Source organism: Larimichthys crocea, chromosome X, assembly GCF_000972845.2.
Source record: "Larimichthys crocea isolate SSNF chromosome X, L_crocea_2.0, whole genome shotgun sequence".
NCBI classification, from domain to species: Eukaryota; Metazoa; Chordata; class Actinopteri; family Sciaenidae; genus Larimichthys; species Larimichthys crocea.
The window spans coordinates 11,555,369-11,577,291 of NC_040020.1; the positions used below are offsets into that span (position 1 = coordinate 11,555,369).

The 21,923-nt window shown below is 38.2% G+C and overlaps 1 protein-coding gene across 1 annotated transcript in view; it reads right to left on the reverse strand.

The window, feature by feature from the left end:
- The window catches only part of tusc3 (tumor suppressor candidate 3), a 65,877-nt gene that overhangs the window by 24,720 nt on the left and 19,234 nt on the right, over positions 1 to 21,923 (reverse strand). The window contains exons 2-6 of the mRNA XM_019257971.2: positions 13,441 to 13,610; positions 8,576 to 8,693; positions 5,351 to 5,491; positions 2,467 to 2,607; positions 2,209 to 2,298 (exon numbers count right to left, since the gene is read on the reverse strand). Of these exons, the coding sequence (XP_019113516.1) occupies positions 2,209 to 2,298; positions 2,467 to 2,607; positions 5,351 to 5,491; positions 8,576 to 8,693; positions 13,441 to 13,610 (660 nt within the window). The remainder of the gene's footprint in view (positions 1 to 2,208; positions 2,299 to 2,466; positions 2,608 to 5,350; positions 5,492 to 8,575; positions 8,694 to 13,440; positions 13,611 to 21,923) is intronic.

Here is a 21,923-nt window from a genome sequence, read left to right on the forward strand (position 1 = left end):
ACAACAGTACTACACGAGGGGGGCAGAGAATTACATTACATTAACATCTCTAATTTTAGTCCTGCACAACACCTCAAAACCTGATTATTTTAAGCATCAAAAAAGTAAAAAACAATAGTATTGGATTGCATTAGACTGCACAGTGTACCTAATAAAGTGGACACTGAGGGTAGTTAACATAATATCTTTCAGTATAGAGTTGGCCTTGCCTTATCACAGCATATGTCATGTCACATTTGAAATAAGTAATAAACCATCTCCTATTTAAATAAGTAAAATGTTCAGTATTTTTTTATGTTTGGTAAAATTAGTCATGAAAGTGATGATCAAAAATTTCAAAATCACAAACACGCCTTCATTGAGAACACAAATAAAAAGGTGCCTTTAAAGTTTTCCAAAAAAACAAAACAAACTATAAAACCTTAACTTTCTCAGTAAACTAGTAGTTTCCATACAATACCATCCTGTCAGCTCTTCAGCACTTCTGCCTGTAACTGGTGTAATTTGTTTTCTGCGTGCTCAGTAATAAATCTTTTATGACCTACTCACCTTTGCATTTGAATCAGATGCCTATGGCTATTGCTCCCTTTAGTTAGGGAATTAATTTCTGTCCTAATCTAAAATGCTGTTTCAACACTTCACTGTGTCAAAGCCTTAATGCTGCCCTCATCGCTCTGCTCAGCTTATACAAAGCCAAGAACAAGAGAGGAAGACAGAAATGGCAGGCAGGTAAGGAATGTTTCAAACTAGCTGACTGCACCTATTTCTTACGAAGACTATAATATGGTATGATGACAGATAGACGTGTGAAACAGAGAGAGAGAGAGAGGGGAGGGCATGGAGAAGAAGGAAAGAAGAACTGAAGAACGAGAAAGGCAGAGCGAGGGTAGAAGTGAAGATAAGTATCAATCAAATTAAAGTTAAAAGGCGAGGACAGGCTGTCCACTCATCTGATATAACACGATTTTACTGATCACATATATTCTTGATATCACGTCAGTGTTATCAGCAGGATATTCTCAGATATACTGTGTGCAATAGGTATTTTGTGCGTACAATGTGACAACAGATAGAGATTTAAAAAGCATTAGGATTTACGAAGTCATCATTTTTATCTAAACAACAGCACCATCTCCGCTTGTCAATGTCGGTCCTGGCACAGTAAAAGTGGTTCAGATGCAAGCAGGAGGCAGAGTGAGGAGGGGTGAAGAAATATGGAAATAACATCGAATGAGAAAGAAGGGGTGATGGCTGGGAGCTACACTTTAAAGCTACATAGAATGAGTGTTGAACCTATTTGTTTTCAAACAGACTGAAAAATGACAGAGAGCCAACAGAGCCTGACAAATAGAGTGCCTAGAGAGAATGGCCATACCGTACGTAATAGGAGATGGAAAGGGGCAAGAGGGAGGTTTGTGATGCTTTTTGATTTTCTTTTATTTTTTCTCCTGACAGTCCCCTCTGTTGTGCATGTATTCTTAAGGAGTGCTGCCTACAGGGAATGCCAATCCTTTTTCTGCTGTGGAAGGGTTTGTGTTGTGTGTGTGTAAATTAGGGCTGAAGCAGTATACCGATACCCAGGTATAACGTTGTGTGAAAAATTATGATTATTTTACTTAAATTTGCTTAATTAAGGCGTTTATATAATTTATTTTGTGAAATTATAAAATGTTTGGCCTTCAAGAAGAAGCAGCAGCACTAACTCTAGTGGAAATGAGCACGTCATGTATCTTACAACTTAATATTGTAAACACATATTACTTTTTTTATTACTTTTTATTTTCCTTCATGATGTTTTTGACTCCCTCTTCGTTCCTTTCTCTCTCTCTTTTTGTTTTGTCTCACTCCCTCCACTTTTCCCCACCCCTTCTCTCAATCCTTGGTAATTTTCTCAGTTTTTGTTAGATTTTTATTTTAATTTCACACTTGGATGAACAAACTTAAAAAATTACCAGCAAAACTCCTGCAAATTCTGTTTGCATCTGTGTTTGCACACATATTGGCGATAAGTGGCCCAAAAATGCAGAGAAAATGTATGAAATAGAGAAGGTGAGGTAGATAAGTAGATAAATAACATGCACACTCACTCGCACGCACACACACACACAAAAGTGCAGGGACTGAAAGAACAGCGAGAAGTAAAAACAGAGAGATGGATGAATGTATGGATATAAAGAGAAAGGGAAATAAAAATAATGTGATTCATACCACTTGTCCATTCTGGGGGTTTTTGTGGGCGTAGGGAGGGCCTCTGATGTGATTCCACATCTGACCGGATGTCATCGCAAAAACTACACACTGTCACAAAGAGAGAGAGGAAGAGGGAAGGAGAGAGGATGGGGGGCGAAGAAAATGTGGATGAAACATTATTTGCATGGAAATATTAATATTATTATCCTTGGTTTTAACTGAGACAGTGTGAAATCTATCCATATCAATGTATAACTAATTGTGTGTGTGTCATACCAGTGCAGCCATGGCCCAGCCAGCCTTGTTGTAGATGAATTCCAAGTTGTTCCTCCTCAAATATAGCAGACCCCCAACCAGAGACACTAGCAGAGCCAAAGCAATAGTCCCCGAATAATTAGGTGGACGGAAAACACGGATCTGGAGAGACAGAGAGTGAGAGAGAGAGTGAGAAATGAAAAGCATACTTACATCTTACAGTCACTGCACATCACTATACTATTGAATAGATGTATTGTATAGAGTAAATATTGTTAATAAATGTTCTTAATTCTTCCTTTTCCCACTTTGAACGGAAATAATGTGTTACCTTGGCCTGATGTTAACCGAATAAAAAGCAATGAAATAAACTATTAATCTGTTTTCAGACCTATTTATTCTCTTTAGTGTTGTAGGTGGGTAAGACATATCCTCAGTATAATAATGCTCAAGATTTTAATTAGAAAATCATCCTATTGGAAACAGCAAATGTAGTAACTGGATCAAAGGCATGAGATAAGAGAATGATATGAAACAGAAAGCAAGATAAGAACCAAGTTTGGAACATGGGATATTTATATGTATACATCTTTTTCCAATAAACTATTCTAAGAATAGTTGATTGTTGGAGAAGCACATAAAAGGTAGTTTTAAAGTGACAAAAGCCAAAGCTATTTCTAAAAATCCAATTCACAAACCATCCAGTGAAGGGTCAAACCTTGAACCTGTGAAATATTCTCAGAAGAGGTGTTTTTGTGACAGATAAGCAGAAGAACGTTTCAATAAAAACATGATAAAAAAGATAAATAGCATGGTTTGCAGCCTTTTATTTAAGTTAGTTTATGTTGTTTATATAGAAACGCTTCTTCCTGTTTTTTAAGGAGATTAGTCAAAGCCCAGAATTAAATTATTGATGGGATATATGGGATGTGTTTAATCAGTGGTAAGCTGCAGCACAGTAACAAGCTTTTTAAAACTAAATCAAAAACACCAAGAAATAAAACTTAATTAATGACATAAAATCATTTTGACTGTTAATTCAGTGTGTTTCTCTTTATTTCTGTGTGTGTCTGTGGATGTGTGCGTGGCAATAAAACCAAACTAACATGCTGTGCTCGCTATTAACAGATGCAAGGGTAAAATGTTCCAAATGACAGAACACGTATGTGTAACCAACACTGATTATGTCACCAGTGAAAATGTGTGCACCATCTGCTGCTGCTAAGTGTTATTGGATTAAAACTTAAGAATGCATAATTCAGGAAGAAAGAGAGGAAAAAAGGGAGATTTAGTCAAAAGCTCTGCCACATTCTGTGTGAGTTTATAGCCTAGCCTGTGACCTAATATGTGTGTGTGTGTGGGGAAAAATTAGACTGTGAGATCTCTCTCTACAAAGTAGAAACAGTGGCATCACAATGCTAAGGTGTTGTCTTTTCCTTCTTCTTTTCATTTCCGCTTTTGTTCATTTTTCTGTTTTAAGTGTAGTTGAAGAAAACATTTAAAACACAGTGGGGTATAATCCTGTGTATCACAGTGCACGTTACTGCAATGCTGTAAACTCAAACAATGTGGTGTCATGTAATACATGAAGTCATTCAGCTTTTATCTTTGTATTTGGTATAATGTAGAAGAAAACAACAAGAGCTAATGGCTGTGGTTTGTTTTTGTATAATAGTACCACCTCCTCCTCATTCCCCATCTGTCCTTATCGTCATCTTGAAAAATCTTTTAAAAACAGACTTCTCTAATTGACTTTCACTCAAGTTTCCTCATCACTAATTTTTTCAATTATTTTTTTTTTTGATCATTTATCTGTGCTTTCATTTTTATTTTTCTGTTCTTTATTCATGCACTGAAGGGCCTGAAAGCTAGCACTTAGTCTAAGTGCTCCCCTTCGCCTTCTTTGAAAGGCAGCCTTTTGAATCCACATCCATCAACAGGATGTCAGCAGGATGCTTGGAGTATGTCTGCCAGTACTTGGCTGACAGGTTGTTCAGGAGAGGAAAAAAATAGTAGTCCAATGGTTGAAGGTTTGATCTCTCAGGTGCCAAAAACTGAAGTGCCTCCAAGCACCCACCTGCACATGTACGACTCTGGTCCTTTAAGCTTATGAAGCTATGACATGGTCGACGTTGCATTTTTGCACATGCAAAGACTAGACATGTTGGATGAAAAAAAAATAATAAAAAAAAAACTCTAGTATGTTTGGATCAGTTTAGCATTGCACCTCTAAGACATTGTTTGGCTTGTGATAGACTGATGCAACAAAACCTGAAATATCATTCTTTTTATTCCACATATTTTTCTTTCTTACCAAAGTCTGGCACTTACATTACCAAGACAAGCAACAAGCAATTCGACCACCCACAGTTCTGTCAGAATATTAGGTGTGTTATGCTTGAAGCAGCTAATGTAGCCTTGAGCTGCTAGCCTCAAGCAGAGATGAGGAGAGGGCTACAGAGGTCTGGTAAGCTCACTTCTTTCTAGCTCCACACTCTTAGTACTCTTCAGACCTAACCAATGTTTTCTGAAGTGACGTCCTTTGAGGCAGTTAATCAGACTTCATGCAGCTCCCTCTGGAGCCATGAAAAGATTTGTGTAAATTTGCTCATATGAAAGCTGTCAATCAAGGTGGTATGGACTGGCCCACCATACCAAGACCACTTTAAAAAGGTATGTCTTTGACCACCTCTAAGCAATATTGTAACTGATCTGATTAAGCACTGTATTTATGCAAGATCACCGAAGAACAAAACACCACACTGAATTGTCTTTCTGAGATTTTCTCAATTAGTAGAATATTCAGCTGAAACATGAGTTGGTATCAACTTTATTTCATTTATTATTTACAAAAGTGCATGTTTCTTGCAAAAGTGCATGCGGTAAATGTCTGTATATGTAGTACCTGAACGTCTGTGCGGTCTGCGATCCACTTGGCCAGCTGCTCCGAAGCAAAGCCGATCCTTTGCAGGTCAAATGTATCAGCCCTCTTTGGCTTTCCCTTTGCCGGGAAATGCATGAAGGTTGGAGCACTGTTCATGTTCAACTAGAGAGAGAGAAAAATAAGGGTGAGGGGATATCAGGTTATTGTCATCTCTGACGTGTCAAATGTACTAAGCAACATATCATCCACAGATAAAGATACATTAAACAACCTGACATTCTCTAGGCGCTGTTTACCCATGTATATAGTGTCTGTATGTAAAAATTGTAATTTTATTCATGTTATTTTGTTTACATTTCAATCAACACATTAAATGACTGCTATAAAAAGTCATCATGCCTTTCAAATGACATCTTTACTACCTTTTACTGGGAATAATGTAATTCTCTAGCTGCCTGCCTAACAGAGGTTTGTCATTAACGCAACAATATGTGAGCCCGTAATCATTGTTGTAATATAAACATACAGTTTGTATTTCAACATTACATTACTGTAGGACCCTATTCTCAAAACACACGCAGCTCTGTGAGTGAGCCAAACAACTAAATATTAGCCAGCAGTTTCAGTGACGTGTTTTTACTGACAGAGCAAAGCTGCAAACGCTCACCTTGCTTCTTTATCAGTGTTATTTTGCAGGTGCACCACGGCTCTAAACTGCTGTGGTTTGCTCAATACTGCATTTGAACTTGAATGTCCAAATCCTGTCCACACCTCCCCCAGATTAATAATCCTCACAGATATTGTAATATAACACAGGAAACATAAAAACAGGATTTTATATGATATTATGTTAGTATGTAGTATTATGTGACACAGGGGTATTTTATCATCCAGTTCACAATTTTGGGTCCTGAATCTGTATTGGGCAAATAATGAAGTGTCAGGGGAAAAAAAGTGTCAAAGATCAACAGATTTTAGAAACTCTATGCTTCTCTGTGTGTATGCATATCTGTACTGATCCGATGACAAGTGGGTGTGTGTTTGCTATCACAGCTTATAAATGAATAGCGATAACGTCTCCAATAATTCTATCTCTGCATAAATATATTATTCTGTACAAATGCATTACTCTGTCTTTCCTCCTAAGCACACACACACAGACAGCTAAATAAAGACACTGATAGAACTGTCTTCCTTCCTCTCTCCCTCCCTCTCTCTACGTTTCACACCTATTTAACTCCAAATCCCAGGACTCCCTATAATTATCAACAACAATGAAGTCAACTGGCTTATGATCTTCGGTTTTCCCAAGACACATGAAGAAAAATGCAAAGGATGGGGAAAGGAAGGAAAAAGAGAAGGAAGATGGGAGACAGAAATGAGAGTAGAGTAGTTCTGCAAATATGTATTTGTTATACGAGTAGCTAAATATTTCTTTCTTTCTTCCAAGTGATAATCTTGAATGGTGGATTAGAGGAACATGCGCCTGCATACAAATGTAAGAACATGTACACATATATAAGTCCTTGAATAACAATCTGAAAACATGCATTCATGCACGGATAACAGGTGTAGACAGAGTTTTGGAAACCCTTAAAGAAAAAAAACATCAGTAAGAAAGTCAAATGGCAAGGACTATTAAAGCAGCAGTGGCTAGCCAAAATACAATTCTAAAGAAGAAAAAGAAAAGAAGAAATATTAAAGACTTGGAGCTAGGAGCATGTTTTAATGTCACCTTCACTGAACTAATCAGTTTAAAATAAATCAAGATAAAAAGGGGAAGGAATCAAAACCAAGCTATTTCTAACTGAGCACAGCTATTTAAAGTTCTAAGAGTATAAAGTATAGAATAAAAAAGGACAACAAGAAATAAAAATATGTATTAATGTCTTTTAATGTTTTAATCTAGGTAAAGGTGCTTGCAGACAACAGCTGGTTGAGCGTGTTACTCGAGTTGAGAGAGAGAGATTATATTCATATATCACTTTAGAAAGGGATCAACATTTTGTAGTTACAAAAATCTCTAAAGTGAATGATACTTTGATACCAGACATAGATTTTTTTAAGCATTTATTTTTGTTTCTGTTTAGTAGGAGAGTCTGTCCATTGTCTCCATTTTGGTTTCACTGGTAGGATATAACATAGATGTATGTATGTATAGCCACAGTGCCAGTCGAAAAAAACTCTAGTAGACGTCGTCAGTGCACAGCAGAGCCTGTAATTTGAGTCTGTTTGTCCTTCCTTAGAAGTGCACTGTAAGTAGATGATGAATGGGATACCGCTGATGACATTTACCACAGTTTAAAAAGGAAAAGTCATGTATTATAGTTAGGCAGGCTTTATTTGAGTCATCAGTGCTTTTTCATCATAGTGAATCATGTCTATAGTTCAGTCCAATTAACAGGGAAATAATCTAGATTTTTTTTGTTTATTGTACAGCAGACCTTCTCACGATTCATTTCAATTCATTTCGGTTCACCTGTCAGCGATCTGAATGTGCAGGTCTTTTGCCTTTCTCTCTGACGTTTTCTTTTTGTTTTGGTTATTTGCTGAACTACAGTAGAAGTTCTGCTGCAACCTCTTTGAAATGTAAATCAGCTTGTGGGTGTATGGAACGAAGGGAGGATTAAGGAAAGAATAAATGACAGCGAGAGAGAAGAGCAATGGGAAGAGGACAAAAGGTTGAAGGTGAAAATGATATAAATGAAGGAAGGGTCAAAAAGGCAAGGAGGAAGGGACGCAAGGAGCAGAGGTTGTGAAAGACTGCAGGGCATAGGAAAAGAGATTGATGAACGAAGACAGAAGCCACATTTGCAAGTGACTGATATGAACCCATAGTATTTGTTTCACGATGGCACCTTCCTTTTAAACTGTGTTATTTATCTTTTTTTGCAACAAGCAAAGGGAGCTTTACTACCTACGGTTTGCAGATATTAATTAACCGAGGTGAATTACCTTCAGTGTTCTGGTAGATCCTATGATAAAAGTATTCCTACTGCAACACAATGGTAATTAACTGTCGGTGTTCAGTCTTTCCATGTTGTGTCTGTGGATTTCATTCTCCTGTGTCAATGTGTTTCATTAAACACATACAGTATAATGCTAGTGAGAAAAAAGGGGTGTTATATGCAAGCAGAGGGACTAGGAAGGGAGGGAGGAAGAAAAAGAAAGGATAAAATGTGCAACATGCAGCAGGTTTTAGGAAAAAAACATTTGATATTTCTAATACATTAAATAACTAGTTACCTGTTGGAAAACATCAGCTCCCTCATCGTAGTCCACGACTGTGAAGAAGAGCTTGTTGGAAAATGCAGATGAGTAACGCCACGAGTTGGCCAGGACCTGGTACTCTTCATTTGCCTGCCTATAAGATAGGATGGAACAAAAATCAAGAAAACAGTAAGAAAAAAAATATTTAACATGTCACAAAAAGGTGAGTGCCTCAATGCACATACTCAAGGACCTCAGGAATAGTAGATATCACTACGTTTCGATGTCATTCCAGTTCTAAAAACATAATGAAACATAATTTCAGTCCTGTGTTGCCACAATTGTGTAGAAGAGGATTGATTTTCCAGCAAGACAATAACCCTAAACAAGCATTAGCATATCAGCTTATTTAAATTCCTAACAAGTCCTGCTTTAAACTGGTTTCCCTCACAAGAAAACACTGAACATCATCGCACAGCATTCTTACTTGTATCATGTTTTGCTAACCAGTATATAAGATATAAGAACTGTCACCACAGAGGAGCAAATACTGTGGCTGTCAAAAGAGAAGACTTGTTTACATTGCTATCAAAAAAATTTCACTCTCCATCCAAGTATGTTTTAATTTACTTTGACTTTTCAGTTTTTTCCATTTGCTAACCTGCTCTTTATCCTCCGGAGGTATTATTTTGATTCTGACTAGCTATGGGTATAGGCAATAGACAAAGGATGAAATTAATACATTTATTCATGAAGAAGAAATCGAGATTATACAAAATGAGGACAAGAAAAAAAGAAAAATTGAATTAGATACCTCAAAAATACCAGGTAGAGGAAATTGCACACTGTCCCTACACACCCTCTACATCCTATAATAGTCTTCATGATATGTGAAGATACTGCCTTTTTATTTCACTCTCTTCCAAACCTTACTTCTTATTTGACTTCTGAATTCCTTCAAACTTAGCCTATTTAATATGCTATTTTAACCAGCCACGGTCAGTCCAGTCTATCACCTCGCCCTCCTACATGACAAGGTAAACACTTAAATGCCAAGTGTCTCTTTTATCATCCTCTCCTTCCTTTGTTTCTGACTTTAGCTACGTCTCTTTCCCGCTGCTCAGCTTCACTTGGACATTGTGTCTAATGTCAACCGCTTCTTGTGTTGGCTTTAATTAGTGGGAAATTGTCTGTCATGATGTGTTATGTGCAGTGATGTTACATTGTTATCTTTGCAGCTAATATTAGGATGGTCCCTTTGAAGTGTCTTTTTTTAAAAGTCAGCAGAGATGAAGTTGAAACTCGGGCCAGCAGACTGTCAGGGATTACAGTGCTCATCGCGGTCTGTGAACACCACTTTGCTGGAGTTGTCAAGGGGACATCACTGAGGCGGTGATTTTTATTGCCCTGATAGTTCATGTCATTTATTTATTTATGGTTATTATTGTTTCTGCCAACTGCCTAATGATTAAATATTTTATTTGCAAGACTGGGTTTCTGTTTTTATTAAGAAATGTAATCATATTCAACCTGGGTGCCTTATAGCATCTGGGCATAAAACTGCTATGAACTCTGCTCTGAATTAACTCTTTTTTTGTATCACTGATAATATTATTTTTGCCTGTGTGTTTATATCCAAATGGATTGTCTGCTTGTGTGCATTTGTACATATTTCCCGATGAAGATAATTTCAGTGTCCTACAACTGAGCAAAATTATCAAATACTTGAAAATAGAAAAAATGGAATTGAAATAAATATTACTACCCAAATAAATATTGATCTTTAAAATGAAAACAACAAAACTATACTCAGGAGGTGACTACACTGAGCTAAAGGAGAAGGGAAGATTAATCCCTTTTTCTTGAAAATTGAAGTTAACAACCTTAGGTGTTACCTTGGTTTCTATCCTATAAAGCCAACTCTAGTTTTCTTGTTAGCAGTTACTAAGCAACAATAATACATAATCAATTTTGGCCCCTCAGAAAACTGCTAAATGTAACCCAGTAACCAAAGCAAAGACATATGTACAGTATCTATCTGTACAGGTTTTTCATACAGCATAAAATTATATTTCTGCTCTTGGTCAAGCTGCGTCTGAACTGTTGCAACACTGTCAGTCAGTTCTTTCCAGCCCTGAGTACCATGACTATTTAAACACCATGGAGCATTGTGTGAAAATACCGGTGATCAATGATAGGCTTAAAAATTGAGTAAATATAGTATGAAGACGTCGTACTCATTTAGTCTATTTTCTAGTGCGAGAGCAATTCATAGTTAAAAGCCCATTTTGAATTACTATGTAGTACAGAACTGGGACAAAGCTTAAGAGTGATGTGGGAGTGAGGACCCCAGTGATTAGCCATCTTTTTCACTCCCTGATAGTCCTCTTTACAGAGACACTCGGGTCACCGTCTAACATCCATTTCTCTCTCTCTGTCCATTGCTAATGATGTGATGCTATCGTTGAGTTGTTGTCTAACGTTAATAAGAGAAAGCCTGGGGAGATGGAAAAAGGGAGAGACAGAAAAAAACTAAAGAGGAGAAAAGAAAAAAAGAAAAAGAAAAGGAATAAAAAGTAATAGCATATGGGTGAATGAGAGCAGGTTGATATTAATTAATGCATCTGGCAATTTTATAGCCATAAGTAATCCAGTTTCCTGCTTTGCTTTTACCATAATATTTTCACATCTCGCTTGGTGAATTGAGGATTTCTATAGACCTAACCAGAGTTGGTGATTGTGCTGATAGTGAAATAGTGGAAAGACGAACCAAGATGATTTGGTGAGTTTAAAGATAGAAACTTTAATTCAGAAGGTGTATGGTTGTATTTGCTTTTTAATAAAGAAAACATGTGTAAGAATATTTCTTTTTTTTGACAGTTTATCTTTTCCACTAAATGCAGCGTAACTGCGTAATGAATGTCAGCGCATAACCATGCATAATTCAGGTCAATATCAGGAAAGTTAAATTAAATGACAATATTTAGGATCATAGATTTTGGATTGTAACAAATTTCTTATTTTTTAGATGCTTACTATTAATGTTTACATGACAAAGTTAGGCTTTTGTGAATTTGGGTTTCCAGAGCCTCTAAAATGATTGAATGCTGCATATTACATTAATACAACACACAATAATGAAATCACCTGAAAAGCTTGCACTAATCAACATCATTAAAAAGGGAAAATAGGCCACAAGGACCAGTAGAGGTGGAGTGAAATGTCCACCTCTAGTGTCCATAATGTGTTTCTGGCAGACAAACGCCGGTGATGAAGTACTTGGCAGTAAGAGAGAAAAACACCATGTGGACCCCTGTCATAGTGTGTCAAAATCAATTTATTAATCAGAACACTCACATAAGAAAGTAGCACTAGCACACAATATTTTTTTTGAATTAATGAATAATTCTGAATCAAAATCAGCACAGGGGGAGCATAGAAACAGCATCTTGCCTCTCCTTAAAATATTGGTGACAGCTCTGTCCTCCATATACAAACCTAGGCCCTTACTAGAACTGGAATAGCTCCATGCAGCAGAACAAGAGTATGTGCATGTGACCATGAGTCATGTATGTCAATGAGCGAAGAGCCAAAGAGAAACAAAAAAAGACTTTTATGTGTGTGGTTATAATACAGTGATAATAATGAAAATTATATTTTTATGAAGACATAAAGAGAGAGAGGATTCTTTGGGGCGTGATAAATAAGTTATCTAATCAAGTAACTGTTGAAGTAGGAGACTGAAGGAGGCTGATTAGAACAGCAGGGTCGGGTTAGAGAAGGTCAGTATTGATTTCATCAACTAGCTGGATGTCCCGAGGACACCAGGACATGGGTCAACTACCTGGTTTGACAAAAAAAAGTTCAAATTTATCAGACAACATCAGGCAGTCATGAACTCCTCAACGGCACACTGCAGAACATATACTAAAACTATGTATTTCAATGTGAGGAATGCCAATTGGGCAACATTTTCCCCCACACCTAAACACTCGCCTGGTTTCCACATTTCTTTGATACAGAAATCTCAACCCTGGGTTTGCCAAATAATAATACTTTTCAGAGAGACATCTGTGACTCAGATATCACATATAGGTATATGTGTACAATGTGTACTCTACAATAAAAACGCATGAGTACTACATGAGTACATCTGAATGGCAGCAATATTTGTATTTATTCCTTTCTGTCCTTCTATTCATCATGCTGCAGTAGTCTAACATTTGTAAGGTTGGTTTCATTTAGATCAGAGAGAAAACACTGTTGCAAATTTAATATTCTGTTAATAACCTGGACACTCAATACTGGCCCTCCTGACAAATCCAAAGTAGTTTTTAGAGCCATGGACAGCGCCAAGAGTCACCAGTGTTGTGTGCAGAGCTGTCCATGGTGCTAACATAATAGAGTTGTCACACATGATTCAGCCACAAACAAGGTGCAAGTCTGATTTTGTAGATCAAAATTAGCTAGCTGTTGAGATTTTTGGAAAATCTCCTCATGCATGAAAGGCTTTGAGCACGCAAGTGGGTAAGTAGGTCTTGTTGGCCTTGTTCTACCGAATTTATTCTTTTCCCTTTGGTAGTACGGCTGGCTGTTGTCCCTTTGATCCAAATGTCAACGTGACCCACAGGTTCTTGTTATATAATGCTGTTTTCTGTGGAGGGTACGTGAAATATCAGAAAAGTTCTAGGACATTTGTGCTGGTGTGTGCCTGTTTGTGTGTGAGCATGTGACTTGAGAGCTCACAGACTCGTTCAGTGTATGAGAACTTCAGTGCACCAAGTACATAACATGAGAATCTCAAGCAACAGAGGGAAAGGACAGAGGATTCGCTATTCAGCTTGTAGCTGAGCCTACACCAGTTGCGCTGGTCTTGAGTGTGTCTGTGTGTGTATACATACCTGCAGACAGAACACTGCCTCTGAGGCTGCAGGGCAGTGAACATGACGATGACAGAGTAGTTCCTGGGTGGGGCCTTGACGAAGCGACGGAACTTGTCCCCGTTCATCCGGACGACCGAACGCCGAGAGGACCACTCCATCATCTGGTCAACCTTCTCTGACAGCAGATTCTGAACACACAAACAAGGAAAAGGGCAGAGAGGACAATGCATCCCATTAGGATTTTCAGTTTCAAACAGAAGCATTCTTTCCATGAACAGCAGATGACAAATAAAAACAACTCTTTAAAATGTTAAAAACACCATTTTTTCAGAAGCAGAATGTAACAGTGCACTTTTACTCAAGTACTGTACTCGGGTATTTGTATTTCTACTTTAAGAGGGAAACATTATATTAATAGTGTACTTTTTACTATATTTCAATGACAGATGTAGTTACTTTTCAGACTGAGGTTTTGCATGAACACGGTTATCTTATAAAATATCACAAACATACTGTTAGATGTATGTAAATGTAGTACCAGCTTGAAATATTAATATAAACACATAAATAATAGATACAATAAATGACACAATGATGAGTGATATAGTTTTGATGCTTTAAGTAGATTTTGCCGCTAATCATGTCCATTTTTTTTTCTGCATTTCTGAATGCAGGACTTGTAACTTGTAGCATTAATACTTTCACTTAGGTAAAAGATTGCAATACTTCTAATACCACTGCTCCTTTCATAGAGGGAAAAGAGCATTTATAGTCAAGTGACAGTATATAAACGTTGCAAAGACATTCTGGTTCACTCACTGAAAATGACCCATTTGTACAATCCGCAGCTTCACCACAGAATCTATCATAATCTTTAACAAAAACAAAAACAAAAAAGGAAATGTCTTTTAAGTTCTTTGACATTCCAGCTGTTCCCTGGACAGAGCCTTACATTATATACTGGCTGCTTTGATAGTCCAATGCTGATACACGGCAAGGTGCTGCTGTATGCCAGTTGCTAAATCTAAATTTTAATAGGTCTGACACTTGGCCTGTTCTGACTAATGGGATGCAAACAAAGAATGTGGAATACAGCAACCCTAACCATTATTTACAGAAAAAGGAGCCCTGACTTGGCAGTCTAGGTGTGTGTGCATGCACAAAAAAGCCAGAGTTCTTGTTTGTGTGTGAATTATAGGAGTCTGCTGTTGATTAAATCCGGCCCGGCTTAGCTGAAAGGTCACAACAGAGTCAGCGTCAGAAAGCCACGCTAAAGGTAAATAATACACAGCATACACGTGTACACAAACACGGCAGCCAGTGCCTTTGCGAGGGTTGTAAAAGCTGAAACACTTATAATAACAAACTCATAGGATGGGATACGGTAATGATGCAGTGTGTGTGTGTGTGTGTGTGTGTGTATGCATGAGTCTCCCTGTGCTGCGTGTGTGTGTTTGGCTGTAAATCTACTGTAAGACTGTGTCAGTGTACGTTCTCAGCAGGACACTGCTTAGTTCCTACCAGCATCATCTTTGCCAAATTTGAGCTCTGAACTGATGAGTGATGAAATCCTGAGACTGCTGATGAAACGCTTGTTTTCCGACCTCTGCTGATCAAACTGAACAGCAATACGTCTGTGCGTAAGCCATATTTCAATTTACAACATAAAACTGAACTAGACTGCACTAAATTTGTGCTGAGGGATTTGTCATGCATTTTTCATTAAAGACTTTTGTCCCCCATTCTCTGCACCTTTAAACACACACAGAATCACATAAACATTGTTTGTTTTTAACCCATTTCTTACTGTAAATCGGAATAAGTAATATAAAAAAGGGTCGACATTCGTGAAGCAGAAAGTCAAGGCATGTTGCTGGTGTACATATGTAGAAACATGTTAGATTTGTCGAAGCATATTAGCCCATTTTAATGTTTACTTGTGTATGTATTATTAAATATATATATAGCCAACTAGGGTACCTCATGCATCATACTTCCAGCTCTCAGTTGCAAACATAGGCATGCAAGTCTCGTTTGGGCTTTTGATGCAGGGCTGAAGTGCAGCAGGGGGAGTGGTAGGATTTCTGCGGTTGCAATCTTTCAAGATTTTGTCAATTTGCAAATAACTTTTGTTACCAACTATAAAGGTGTCAGCATTCTAGGCCACTCAATGTACAGTAACTCTCTGTCTCTCCCTCTCCATCCCTCTTTCTACCCAGTAGTTCACTAGTATTGGATCAAGTAGACAGTGTCTAAATAATTAAGCATTGTGCCTCACTCCTACTGCTAACCAGTCTCTCTCTCTGTCTCTCTCTGTCTCTCTCTCTCTGTCTCTCTCTGTCTCTCTCTCTCTGTCTCTCTCTCTCTGTCTCTCTCTCTCTGTCCCTCTCTCTCTGTCCCTCTCTCTTTGTCTATCATAGGCTTGGCTGCAGATACAGAGAAGAGTTGTAAACTACCCGAAGACACAATCTGCAAAGACCAACAAAAAGAGGAAGAAGATAGAAAATGGAAAGTGAGACAGCGAAACAGAGACAGGCTGTACTATGGCATGTGTGGCTGCTGCTTGTTCACTTCAGACAACACACACTCCTGCTCTAATGGTCCATGTATAAAGAAAGAGGAGATTCGCTAAGACAAAGGAATACAACATATACACATGGGTGTGCACATCCAGAGGAGCTACAAAGAACTATTTGTACACCTTTGCTTTTTTTTGTCCTCAATTTATCTACCTTGTTTTTTGTCCGAGTGCATTCAGCCCAAAAAGGAGAGCTGTCAGTCCTGGATGCCAATCGCGCTGGCAGTAATGATGCACCGCCTTACTTGATGCACACACTTCAACAAACAATAGTGCTGAGAACAAGTACAACTTGTGAGGGAAGTGTAGGAGATGATAACGGTGAAAGAGAGAAAACATGCTAATGTATAGTGCATGTTTTGGAGTACAGGCTACAAACAATGTTTAAAATAATTTGTCAGAAACAATAAAGTTATAAAAAAAATGAAAGAGCAGAGAGGGAAACCGAAAATTAGCCACTAAACACATCATCTATCTAAGTTTTGGACTTTAAATTGCATTATACTACGAATGTTCTATAATTATATACTTAAACTGCATAAGAGTTTGCATCAATTAATATATTTTGTAAGTATAACTGTAGAGTACGATTAGCGTCATTGATATATTATTTCACAGAAGCGGTGATACCACTAATTGCCACTGATTAGTGTGTGAGTAGTATTGTTGTTGTTAACAACAGAAACCCTGACAAACTGAGTAGTGAATGTAGCATGAGTAGGTTACTGCAATGGTGTTATAGATGCTGTCTAAATACGACATTATGTTTAATTAACCACTACAACGGGCTGATGAAAGTGTTGAGTTTGGAAACGGTTAATTAACACAGCAAACAGAAAAAAGAAGAAAACATCTTAGTAAAATCTGACCTCATAAAACTGGGAGGGAAAAAGGGCATTAGAAATAAAAGACCTGCCACTAATAATAAAAGACTGGCTCAAATAAAAAGCCTGGTTCACTCTTCAGTTGAGGTAAATACAGACAGTTCACAGTAATCATGAATGTCTGCATTAAGATCAAATGATGCCTCTAAACAACAAAGTAGTTAAAAAAAACTCTCCTAAGAAATTCAGGCACATAGCTATTTAAATACCTTATGTTAGACCTTCAAGTGACTCCCACACATCAGTGTTATGGCTTTCTACTATGCCTGACCCACACACACAAACATGTACAATACATAAGCACTCCACGCAGCCTAGGACCATTAAAAACATTTATTTTCCACCCCACTGAGCACAGAGGGCATTAAAATGAATCACATCAAGGGTGTGTGCGGATGTGCTTGTGTGTGTGAGTAAGATGCACAAATGCTTTGCAGATATCCGACTTTATCCATCTGATTTTTGAGTTACTCATTCTATGAATGTCATAACGTTTTTTTTTTCTTTCTCACGCAAAAGGTCATATGGTAGGTAGCAGACTGTATCAGTAGCACTGGACTGTGGTCTAAATATTTGCCTCATTTTCCCATTTTCCTTCATTCCTCGCATTCAAGTCCATTTTTCTTCTGTCTTTTCTCCTCCATTATCTTCTCAGAAACTCCCAGTCGTTTCTATAGCTGCAGCAGTCACTATATTGAGCTGACAACCGGCTATTGTGACTAAATAAAGAATAAAAGCTAAACAAAATAAAATTACTTTCAAAGAAAAACTTTATCGCTGGCAGAGCATCAGCAAACTGACATGTAAGGATCTCGAACAGGGCTACGAGAAGTGAGAGGAAAGGAAATAATGAAGGGAGAGAAATGAGACAGGAAGAGGATGACACATGGAGTGTAAAAGCCTGAACTTACTCATGCTCTGATGACCACACAGCAGGAGGTTATGGAGGGCATGATAGAAGACAGTTAGTTTATCAGCCAGCCAGTTATTCAATCAAACAGTCGCTCTGCCAGCCGGTCAGTCAGCCCAAAAACTGAGACAAATCGTTAGACCCTCGGCCAGTTGGCGAACCGGTCAGTCAGTTGATTATTTATTTAGCTAGCCAATCAGCTTGGCAGTAAATTGGTGAGTTGATGTCAGTCACACGGTGAATCAGTTTTGTGATTTGTTAGTTGATGAGCTGAGTTGCTCAATCAAATAATTAGTCAAATAAGTATGTATAAAGCTGACCGGCACTGCAGCCATAGCAGATAAACTTTCACTTCCTGATCCACCCACATCTTGTCTTTTACTTAATCCTTTTTCACTTTCTATCATGAAAATGATATTTACTCAGCGGTATGCGAATGAGATTTACAGAGCTGAGACACATGCACCTTGATTGTGACCATCACCACTGAAGGTTAGAGATTAAAGTTCTACTCATTTGCCTGCGTTCGAGCAGTGTCCTTCTAAAACGAAATGTTTTCACCACTTTCGCACGGAATAAATTAACTACGTAAAATCTCAAAAGCCATCAAAGCAAGCAAGGCTGCAACAAGCTGACCTTTAAAGCTCAGCTGTTAAAGTGTGTCAAAGAAAAGAGAGAATAACAACTTAGAATTTCAGGATTTCGTGTGGTTGTACAAAGATGGTCTTAGTCCATGGCAGTAAGGCGGCATGTCAGAGCTAGTCAAATCAACTCTCAAAATTCAAGTTGTTTTGAAATGGAGTTATTGACCCATCAGTTCAAACTATGTGGTCCTCATTTAGAGAAACCCACCAAGGGTGAATCTCTGTCATGCCATTTGAATTCCTTACTTTGAATTTCACTGCATGTATAAAATAAAATGTCACAGGTGAAATTCGTTGTCCTTTCAAGTGCAGTGGAGTGCAAGCAGTCATTTATTTCTCAGTCCTTAAGAGCCACCTCAAGAAGAGAGCAGAAAGTACTGAGGATATTACACGGTGATGAGGGCATGCTGCCTCCCACCAAAGAGATGAACTGTGAACTTTTCTGTATGCTACATATAGCATATTTACTGTCTATGCTTCTGTCAATCGCAGTCAATGCTGAATCTTCCACATCCACATCTCAGTGTTTTAGAATTCAGAAGTTGTCACATCTTTAGCTGCAGTGAGATTAGTGTTCAACCACCCCCACCAACAGGGTACGAATTTTGTCTTGAAGTTACTGGATGAGGACAGTCAAGATTTCCTGAGCCAGCCAGGGTTTTGATCTGTGAACCACCCAACCATCCTCATGAAAAGCCAACAGAAGGCTATTTGTCCAATCCAAAATCCCTTGCCCAGAGTGGTCTAAACAGAGGTCTATTATAAGTGAATGGGTCTCAGCTTTGGCCATCAAGCTGCTATACAGTTTCCTCCAATTCTCCCATTGAAAGGGGGGATTACTGGAATTGGCTTCATATAACAAGGAACAAAGACTCATCTCTCACCCTCTCTCTCTCACACACACACACGACAATGGCCATTGTAAAAACCAACAAAAACTTGCAAGTCAATTGCTGACGAACCTTATGATGACCTGGGGACTTTCTGTGTCGAGTCAAATTGAAAATACTTAAAACACATTTGCGCACACATATATGTGCACAAAGGGAACTCAGCGGGAGATGAGAAGAAATGAGAAGGGAATGAAAAGCAGCATTATTTTTTTTTTTTTTTGAGAGAAGGAAATGATTTATTGAAAAAAAAGAGGGGAAGACGGTAACTGAGAGGTTAAACAAAGAATAGTACAAATACATTGGTGGGAGAACAGCAGTTACATATGGCGATAAACAGGGAGGGGAAAATAAATGAAGCAGAAGAAGAGGGTTAGGAGACAGAGGGGACGTGAAAATGACAGACTGCAGTGATGGAGATGGACAAGTAAGCAGAGGAACATAATGAGCAACAGTAAAGACAAATGGTTTTTGCATTCATTTGTTTGTCTGCTAGACCTCACACAAACATTGGAGGGGGGGGTCACAATTAATAAGGTGTGTGATGTAAACACATATACAATGACACATTGTGTGTCTGTTTGAATCAGTTTGTCTGTACTATCTCTCACCTGTATTGAATCCCCTTCAAACCAACATACTTCAATATTGCCAGCCCTTAATCTACAATTCCCAGAAATACCGTGACTTGTAAATGAAAGGATTGGGGGAGGGGATTTGTCAGCTTATCCGCCTAATAACAATTATTTGAAATAAACGCATTTTTCTCCTGCCTTTGTCCACGTGTCTTTACATCCATCACCCTCCAGTAATTTTAGTATTTTAGTTTATATCTAACACTCATTAGTGCCAGCGGTCGCATCTCTCTACGTGATGCTTATAGAATATCTAAAGATTTGTCTGCCTTTTTTTCCCCCCCTCTTTCTTTACAGATTACAGCTTCTCTCTAAACCTTGCAGGCACATGGTGTGACATTTTAAATCTTCTGTCTTTTCCGTTCCCTGGAGCGCCTGTCTAATTCTTTTGTGTTTGTTGGTTCAGAGTGTCTGCGGGATTCATCAAGTTAACTTTTAAACTTTTTCAGATGCTTTAAATGCCAGTTGGGAAGAAGATACGAGGCTAATTTTGAAGCTTAAATAAAATGTGACAACACAATATGCATTGGGTGAGGGTGGATAAGTTGAATTCTCACGACGATAACAAAAAAATCATGCCTTAAGACACCTCAATTAAAACCACAAATTAAATTAAGGCTTTAATCCCCAGTAAAGAGCAGTTTAAGCTATAAGTTAAGATATCAAATACATTTTTTTTTTTTTAGTTCCATCTATTTCTAGGATTACTCTCTAATGGAATTTGTACAGGCTGAGCTAGGTAGAAGTTATTGAGGAAGTGAGTCAGTAAAGTCAGCCCGTTCACTACATTGTCCTTAGGAATGGAAGAAACAACACATCCTTTCTGCAGGGATGATAACCTGGACCAAGTACAACCTCATTTGACCGCCCACTATTCAGTACACTTAGCTTCAGCAGGCCCCTTGCCAGAAGCTTGTAGAAATGCCATCACGATAAGATAGCAAGATTTATAAGCAAGGGTATGCAGCCCATTTGGTGTGGTAAGAGCAAGTGTCATAGCCTTTAGTATTATTAATGTTAGTCTTAATGTTTTTCCATGTGGTGTCATATAGTCATAATGTTGTACAGCTCTGTGTGTGTGTGTGTGTGTGTGTGGTGTTGGTGGGTCATGTCGTTCAAATCATTGATTTTTGGAAAAAGTGACAGCTCTACGACAAACATAGTTTTACAAAGGCAGACCACACCTCATTCTAACACTGTGCCACCACAAACAAGGCAGACCACACCTCATTCTAACACTGTGCCACCACAAACGTTGTTCCCTTCTTCATATTTCTTCGATACTGTTCCTTTTGACAAATTGTTTAGATTTTCAGAAGTCCAATATTGTACTGATTTTACATTAGTTTGGTTGTTATGTCCAGTTTTCCAAGTTGAGTAAAGTGCACAGAGTAAACTTTTGTTTTTTGCTGCTCTCAGGTCTCTTTGAAATAATAAATAATACTATTATGTAATTTTTTAAAGTACCATTCAGGAACCGGTATCAAAGTCAAGGTATGGGTACCTGTATCGGAAACATTCTGAACAATACCCATCCCTAGTCACATAATAGCAGAAGAATGCCAAGACTAATTGTTTAGTCACTCTGCCTGACCTCTACTCACTGCATCTTTCCCCTTTTATATTTCTTTTCCCCGTCTTTGTAGATATCATTTCTCTAGGGAAGCGCAGAGCTCAAATTGGGTTTATGGGGCATCTGTGCAGTTGATCTTGTTATAAAGGCATCCCAATAAAAAAAACTGGGGGTGGACACACAGGGCAAGGGGCCAGTCCTACTGTAAAAACAATAGGGAGTCAACGTAAGCATTCTGGGAGCATATGGTCACTATACTGCTTCCCGCAATAAAGCCCAGAGATGGAGGGATGGGGGGAGTAGAGGAAAGTAAATGGAAAAAAATGGGAGGAAAACAGGAGGTGAGGAGGGATGAAGAATGGAGGAAATCACCTCGGCTACTAAAAA